This window comes from Sprattus sprattus (genome assembly GCF_963457725.1).
Source record: "Sprattus sprattus genome assembly, chromosome: 1".
NCBI lineage: Eukaryota > Metazoa > Chordata > Actinopteri > Clupeiformes > Clupeidae > Sprattus > Sprattus sprattus.
The window spans coordinates 14,573,558-14,582,057 of record NC_137920.1 but is presented as its reverse complement, the minus strand read 5'-3'; the positions used below and the strand labels follow the sequence as shown (position 1 = coordinate 14,582,057).

General features: G+C 43.7%; 1 protein-coding gene across 1 annotated transcript; it reads left to right on the top strand.

The window, feature by feature from the left end:
- The first annotated feature begins 3,208 nt into the window (after window positions 1-3,208).
- cUnh19orf53 (chromosome Un C19orf53 homolog) lies at window positions 3,209-5,627 on the top strand. The gene is made up of 3 exons (XM_080860251.1): window positions 3,209-3,353; window positions 3,768-3,823; window positions 5,022-5,627. The coding sequence occupies exons 1-3, from the start codon at window positions 3,266-3,268 to the stop codon at window positions 5,187-5,189; spliced, it is 312 nt and encodes a 103-aa protein (XP_080716377.1). The 5' UTR covers window positions 3,209-3,265; the 3' UTR covers window positions 5,190-5,627.
- Window positions 5,628-8,500: the final 2,873 nt, after the last annotated feature.

Sequence of the window (8,500 nt, the reverse complement as noted above, 5' to 3'; positions counted from 1 at the left end):
TGTAGTGTGTTCGGCAGCATTAACCATTTCAATTTGAACCAGTGTAAATATAGTGAAGTGTAGTTTTAGTGTATATATGTACAGAAAAGCCTCTAAAGAAAAGGACTTGGAGGGGACAGGGCTCAGGATTAAGACTGCATATTTTGACTCAAGTTGAGCTGATCTGGTCTAGAGAATAGTTTTAGAAGTTGTGCTTACTGAGTGAGCCACACCAAACCAAAATGTCACGCTAAATTAGTTAGAAATTAGCATCTTCCCTCTTTCTAATTGGACATGCTAGAAGTTATGTGGTTTGAACCAGATATTTAATCCCCTTTGAAACTTGAGAGACTTTTTTTTTTTAAACTTCTCAAAACTTGAGATATAAGAACGCTTTTCTCCGAAAACGTGCAGTTCTGCGAGGGTTTGAACGCACTGAACACAGTTGATGGGGAAGAAACTGAAGGGAGCAAATCCTCTGTACATGATACTGAGAACCATCATGATTCTAGAGTAAGGGTTCATGATCATGAGATCCTGCAGGACCGACATGATTCCTTTACTTTATCTGACTATGGTTTGTAGTTGCACAATCATTTACCATTAAAAGTAAGCTCATCAAAAACCACCTGCATATGTGTAGTATTTGCCCAGCTAGGTAGTCCTTTGGTACGTGGAGGCTGGTTATTAGGTACTATGGAGCTGAACATGTGCTTATACAGTACCAGTCAAAAGTTTGGACACTAACTTTTTTGAGAAGTGTTTTCTTTACTTTTATTATTTTCTACAGTGTAAATAATGTATTGTTTAGTACATAATTCCACATGTGTTCTTTCGTAGTTTTAATGTTTACAATGTAGAAAATAATAAAAGTAAAGAAAAAAAAACTTCTCAAAAAAATGAGAAGGTGTGTCCAAACTTTTGACTGGTACTGTACTCCCTCTTTGTTTACTAAACTCTGTGAAGCCCTTCCATGCGTCACTGTCCCCTGTTGACATGTTGTATCATATACAAACATATACAAACTTAAATCAAGACTAGCAATTGTGCCAATTATTTTGCTGAATTATGCACAAAGTATACATATCAAACCCTGCGGGAGGGGGAGGGGTGCATTCTAGAACTAGAACTGCTCTTGGCTAATGCTTTGTGATGTCACAATACAGTTCCAGGAAAAGCATTGTTTTTTTTATACTAGTTTTCTTTACGGTTACCAAGTGGACATGTCATCACAGTCTCAGTGACATCACAGCTGCTGTGATACTTAAGTAGAAGAACCAGGCCAACCAAGTTTGGGTTCAGAAGCCCAGATTGCCAGTGGTCGGTGTAGTTTAATGACATGCTCCACGACACAGAGGAGAATCCTGGACTGGTCTTACTCCACACTAGCAAAGATGACCACAGTTGAATGGACACTGCCCTGATGGGGCCGGATCCGCTCGGCTGCTACACACTACAGATCAAAGCTTACTTCAACCTGAAGACTCCCGTAGCCCTAGTAACCCATGTACGGAGTGCTTTAGGGACAAAACAAAGGCTAAACACTAATGTCTCAGTTCACCTTGCATCAGTCTCTTTCATCCACTTAACCTCCCTCATCCCTCGCTTACAAACCTCCACTCCCTCCCTCATCCCTTGCTTAGGAACCTCCCCTCCCTCCCTTTTTTCCTCCTCTCTTACCTCTCTCTATCTCACTCACTCACTCACTCACTTGTTGTTGGATGTCACACTGTGCAGAGGCTAGAGGTCGGTCAACACCTCTGCTTTGTTGCTGGGTTTTTGTTTGTTTGTTTGTTTGTTTTGTCTATTCAATAATTGTTTGTTTGGAGAAAAGAGGGAGAGATAAACGGTGGAGAGCAATGTAGCAAATTTCTGTCACTCTCGGTATGTACGATAGGTAAAGTTTCGGGGTCCCATGGTTACATTTGTTTCTGAGGTATCTTCTTTGGCTGTGACTCGTTTTCATTTTTTCTTTTTTTATTGTTATCATTTCTTTTTTAATGTTGATTTTTGTAAATGTATAAATATAAAATGTGACTCTTAGTACAGTTGTTTTACGAGCTTATACAGAAGGCCCTTTTGGCATCAGACACACACCATCCCACTCCAGTGAAGCAAAGTGGCAGAATCAGTGGAGTTGTGGCAGTGACACGGCAGGTTGTGTCTGGCGGCCATCTTGGGAAGGTCTATTTTTTTCCACCTGTTAAGACTTCGCTCACTCTAGAAATTCTAGAACACAGCCCGTGTAAATTGTGTCAGTTGTAAGGCAGTTGCTACTTTTACTAAAATGTATCATTATTTGACAATGTGTGTCAGCGCTGCAATATCAAAAAAGTTCTAAATTAATAGGTTTCATTACTTAATCTTTAGATTGGTTTGTTTCGGGTTTTTTAAGGTTGTTTTGAAGTGTGCAGGTAGCTCCATTCCAACTCAAGCTAATTCCGCATTCGTTTAGAATACGGCCAAATTTAGTTGTATTTTTAAGGCCATTTTTAATCCCGTGTATTTGAAATGTTTTTTTCCTAGATGGTACCGTGCCAGTGGCAGCCTGTTGCGTTCATTGTAGTCAGTCTACAAATTATTTTGGGGGTTCAAAGTTCTGTACACTTCAGTAGTGGATCTGCATTTCGTGAACCCTTGAATACTGACCTCTGTCCAGAACTATCCTGTCCCCCCAAGGAGACGAAATCAGTTTGTGTTGCCAAAATGCAGCGATGAATGGTGCTGCAAGCTTTCAGCCAATGAGAGTCCTCCTAGGTGCCTTTGTGACCAATGGGAAAATGGTGGTGAGTGGTTGTGTCTGGTGGAGAAGGCCTCTATTTTAGTCTAGGTTTGTTCTTGTTCTTCTGATTGATAATCACAATGACATTCAGTTTTTGTACTCTGTGGGAATAGGTTTAAAAAAGAAAAAGAAAGCTGGATGTTTTTATACATATATGAATATAAAGGCGACCTCCATGGAAAAAAAACAAGAAGCGTCTCTTTCACGTCAAATGCAAATAAAAGAAGAGAATATGGCCTCTCGAATGCCTCTTGTTTTATTATTGTCTGAACACTAATATGCTAGCAAGAACGGAATAATAACAAACACAGTAACAATAGCCGTTGTTGTTATTAGTGCTTTTTCGTCACGTTCAAGTAAATCCAATGTATCCTTTAGGCCTCTGCTTGGCTCATTACAGTGACGTTTCTGAACTCAACATACCTCCACTATCCCACAATGCATCTTTGTCATTACTTTTCTATCGTTCATTCTACGGTGAGAAGGCAAGCGTACGTGGTCGACATGGCTCAAGGTAAACAGAAATTTAAAGCTCAACGATCCGGTGGTGGGAAGAAACCGAGCCAGAAACCCAAAGGTGCCAAGAAAGGAGGTAAGAATGCGTTATGGCAAAGTCTGGAAAGACAATTTGTTCAACCAGAATGTGAAGATTTACATTTCTACGACACCGTGGGGTCGCCATCTTGGCTCTAGCTGGTCACATAGATCAGAGTAGGTAACACGCGAAAGAAGCCCAACGTTAACCTTCGCACAGTTTCCAGCATCTGACATGGTCTATGAGTTCGTTATGGAGGGACATTAAATGCATATTTTACTTTGAATGTAACACCGTTTTCTTAATAATGACGACTCGTATTAACCCTGCAGCCGTTATTTTGTTTAACTCCACGTGACGGATAATCTTGGATTAGAAATGTTAACGTTAGGCTAATACAGTTGTACAATTGTGTTCTTTCAAAAAGTCTCTGTCGGGTTATTTCACTATGCTGCTATTTTGTCTTTCAAGCGAGGACAATCGCACCAAAGAAAACACAAGTGGTCCAGCAACAGAAACTAAAGAAGGTAACATGCTTATCCCTAAAGCGAGAGAGTGATGCTTGTAAGACTGTGATGGGTTATTATCCCTCAGAAGTTGGTCTCTGGGCCTTTGCTACACTATATTCTACATTTCCAATGCACCTACTTGGTATCCGCTGTTGTTAATGTATGACCATAAATAAACAGCAGTAGATAAATACGATTTTGACAGTAACTTAACCTGTCATCGCTAATACAACTCGCCTGGCTAAATTAGCGTCTTTATATCAATATTAACTTTCCGTTCGTTGGCATGTCCACTCGGGCCGTCATAATTCATATTAGTAGGGTATTACAACAAGAAGCTACTTATAACTAATCTAAACAAGGTGACAGGCCGAGGTGACAGCTGAAAGCACTCTGATAGCCGCTGTGCTTAGACTGGTGCCAGAACGGGGCCAGGACTGCCAGCTACTGGATCTCTTGGCACCTCTGCCTGGAAGCTAATTTTGAAAGGCTTTGACGTAGTTTGTGATGCACACTCGTAAAGTGTCTTTTCCACTTCACTTGTTGCTGAGGGTGAATTGATTTCGGCTCCGCTCTAAGACCCCCTTCTAGTCAGATGGTGCAGAGACTTGTGAAGTGATTGAGCGAGGAGAAAGTGTTTGTTTGTATGTTTACGCGAGTTGCCAGGTCCATTTGTTATTCTTTGCCCACACTGACTGGCTCGTGGAGAGCAGCTGCAGACAGAACATTGGGTGGGTTCCAAATCCCACACGACCTTCACTTGTATTGTTCCCTGCAGAGTCAGTGATGTCACAATAGACAGGATGCTATTTAAACCTCAGCTAGAGAGTCTATGTTGCTATGACAACGCCTGGCCTAGAACGACCCTACACTGTTTTCGTGGGAGGGTCGTTAGCAGACTAGCTTACAGACTATTTAGGGGGTCAGGTCCTCTGACTGATGGTGTGAGAAACGGCACACGTCCTTCGAGATCTGAACACACACACAACCTCTCACACGTGTATGCCATCACACCATTAACTCTTCAGGTAGTTGGATTGTCATTTTTTGGCATTTTTGTCCAAAGCAACTTGCAAAACATCTGTACACACAGGACCTTCCACACATGCATGCAGTTAAAGCTGTGCTTTTTTCCTCTCCCTTTCCTCTCTCTCTCTCTCTCTCTCTCGCTCTCGTTCCTCTCCTCCCTTCTCTCCTTCCCTCTCTTTTCTCTCAGGGTCTTGAAGTGGCCATCAGGAAAAAGATCGAGGAGGACGTGCTCCAGAAGGCCAGCACCTCCATGCACAAGAAGCTCAACGTGCTCAAGACCCCAGAGGGGAAGGGAGCGGGTGGCCCCCCTCGCCCCGCCGCCCCCACTTCCGCCGCTGGGTCCTCATCCAAATAACACACACACACACACACACACACTGTGTGTAGTAGACTGTGGTCCGGCCCCCACCCCGCCCCCTACTCTGAGGGGTTTAGAGTTTGAAACCTTTCCAAAAGATATACAGTTGTTTGTTTTGAAACTGTAGTTTTGAATTAATGTAATTAGGAGCATCAGTTTTAGAGGGGCGAAGTCTAAAGTCGGAGGTGTTGCTCTTGTAGCAGGTCTGAAAAACTACTGTGTGGTTGTGATTTTGTCGTTATCCGAACACTGTTGGTGTTTTGTATTAAATGGATGTCTAGTATATATATGGCCACTAGGTGGCACCCGAGAGCTGTATGATTCCAGCTCTGTCCAAGCTCATGCAACACAAAGGAGAAAAGTGCTTATCAATCCAAGCTTTTTCTGTACAGAGATCTTTTATGAAATGACACATTAAAAATATTATCCATCAGGCCCTGTTCCGTTTTTCCCTCTCTGCGTCTTTCCTGGGGGGGCCGTCCCCACATTTTGGAAAAAAACAAACTTCACTTTTTTTAGTTGGGAAAGGAGCCGTTTACCACATGAAGCACAGCAATGAGAGAGGGCGAAACGGGAGCAGTCATGTTCTAAAACTTCACACGGTTACCTAGGTAACCCGTACGACGATCATGCACTCGCATACAAACACACAGATGCAGGTAATGCTTCACATTAAACATTTCTTTGATAACCTCAATTCATAACCTCAGCATTAAAACAAACAACAAAAAAAACGTGTCAGACGTTAAATACTAAATGGTTTGTTCAACTTAAAGGGCTATTTCACACACACACCAATGAAAATCATGCCAGTACATGTTTTTTTTCTCCTTCCTCTGTGGAACACTAAACTAGTCCGCGGTAGCAGAGTCTCTCTTTTGCTCCAACGTTCTCAGGGGTTCACATAGTTTGCATCTTTCCCCGTTAAACTGACGTGCTGCTCAGACCAGCAGACGTCACACAGCAGAACTCTGGGCGTACGGCGAAGCAGACCATGGCAGAACTCTATTTTCACTCATAGCTCGCTGGTGGTGTTGCAGCAGTTTCTGGAAGGTTCCACAGGAGAGCCTCTGGTCGTCTCTACAGCACTTCTGTGTGACAAGAACATGTTGGAAATTTAAAAAGAGAACAGTAAGTACAAACAGTAATGTAATGTAAAGTCTCCATTGAAAGAATGTCCGCTGCTGACAAGTTGGCTTGAAAAGGAAAATATCTAAGCACTAAGAAGATGTAAGAGAAACATACACAGTAAGAGTAACAGACACAGAAAGAGTAACAGGTATGGCTTGTAGAGTAACACAACTATTACAAATACAACTCTAGCACACTGCTCACAGACTAGCCTTACAGTCCAGAACTCTACTGCCATGACCTTACAGACCCGTCTTACAGTCCAGAACTCTACTGGCATGACCTCACAGACCCGTCTTACAGTCCAGAACTCTACTGACATGACCTCATAGACTCGCCTTACAGTCCAGAACTCTACTTGCATGACCTCACAGTCCAGAACTCTACTGGCATGACCTCACAGACTCGCCTTACAGTCTAGAACTCTACTTGCATGACCTCACAGACCCGCCTCACAGTCCAGAACTCTACTGGCATGACCTCACAGTCCAGAACTCTACTTGCATGACCTCATAGACCCGCCTCACAGTCCAGAACTCTACTGGCATGACCTCACAGACCCGCCTCAAAGTCCAGAACTCTACTGGCATGACCTCACAGACTCTCCTTACAGTCCAGAATTCTACTGACATGACCTCACATACTCGCCTTACAGTCCAGAACTCTACTGACATGACCTCACAGACCCGCCTCAAAGTCCAGAACTCTACTGACATGACCTCACAGACCCGTCCTACAGTCCAGAACTCTACTGACATGACCTCACAGACTCTCCTTACAGTCCAGAATTCTACTGACATGACCTCACAGACTCGCCTTACAGTCCAGAACTCGACTGACATGACCTCACAGACCCACCTTACAGTCCAGAACTCTACTGGCATGACCTCACAGACCCGTCTTACAGTCCAGAATTCTACTGGCATGACCTCACAGAGCCGTCTTACAGTCCAGAATTCTACTGGCATGACCTCACAGACCCGCCTTACAGTCCAGAACTCTACTGGCATGACCTCACAGACTCGCCTTACAGTCCAGAACTCTACTGACATGACCTCATAGACTCGCCTTACAGTCCAGAACTCTACTGGCATGACCTCACAGACTCGCCTTACAGTCCAGAACTCTACTGGCATGACCTCACAGACCCGTCTTACAGTCCAGAACTCTACTGGCATGACCTCACAGACCCGCCTCAAAGTCCAGAACTCTACTGGCATGACCTCACAGACTCGCCTTACAGTCCAGAACTCTACTGGCATGACCTCACAGACCCGTCTTACAGTCCAGAACTCTACTGACATGACCTCACAGACCCACCTTACAGTCCAGAACTCTACTGGCATGACCTCTCAGTGCATCTTTCAGTCCAGAACTCTACTGACATGACCTCATGGGACGCAGTCAGAAAAAGAGGGATAGATACATAGATACTAATACATAAAAAGTTATAATGAGTAAGAAGCTGGGCTGCATTAGAAATGTGGTTCATGGAAACAAGCAGAACACATAGCAATCTTTTGGGGAGCATGTTAAAAGGTGAAAGGTTTAACATTCCCCACATACAGTGAAACAGTGTCACACTGCTTGTTGTGAAAGAGGCTGTTTTAGTGATAAACAGCTTCATAGTCATCCATAGTAATTACTGTCAAGCACAAACAATGTGGTGGACTGTACATACAGTTTGGTCCTCTTTCTTTTCTCTCTCTCTTTCTCACTCCCTCTCACACACACACACACACACACACTCGAACACACACACACACACACACACACACACACACACACACACACACACACACACACACACACACACACACACACACACACTCACACACTCACACACACACACACACACACACACACACAATCAGACTTGCACTCATTCCTCACATCCTTAAGAGTACAGTGTGTGTCACTCTCCGTTCATGGCAGCACAGTGTAGTGATGATATGTGATGATGACAGGCCGGAAATATACAGTGGCCATTTAATGACACAGTCTTGAATTTCCCGTCAGAGGGACTCCGCTCAGTGAGACGTCATCATCCCTCATCCCACCCCTTGACCGCCTCGCCTCCCCTTATTCTCCACAGAACACACTTATCCAGCCAATCAACATGCTGGAGCACGGAAGCTGTAATTTGATTGGCCGTCGAGCTCAAACATCAACAACAT

Bases quoted from the DNA above. Each gene is read 5' to 3' on its own strand.
- cUnh19orf53 (XM_080860251.1), top strand. From the start codon at position 3,266: ATGGCTCAAGGTAAACAGAAATTTAAAGCTCAACGATCCGGTGGTGGG. The intron at 3,354-3,767 runs GTAAGAATGCGT...TTGTCTTTCAAG, and splicing joins CAAAGGTGCCAAGAAAGGAG to CGAGGACAATCGCACCAAAG. The intron at 3,824-5,021 runs GTAACATGCTTA...CTTTTCTCTCAG, and splicing joins AGCAACAGAAACTAAAGAAG to GGTCTTGAAGTGGCCATCAG.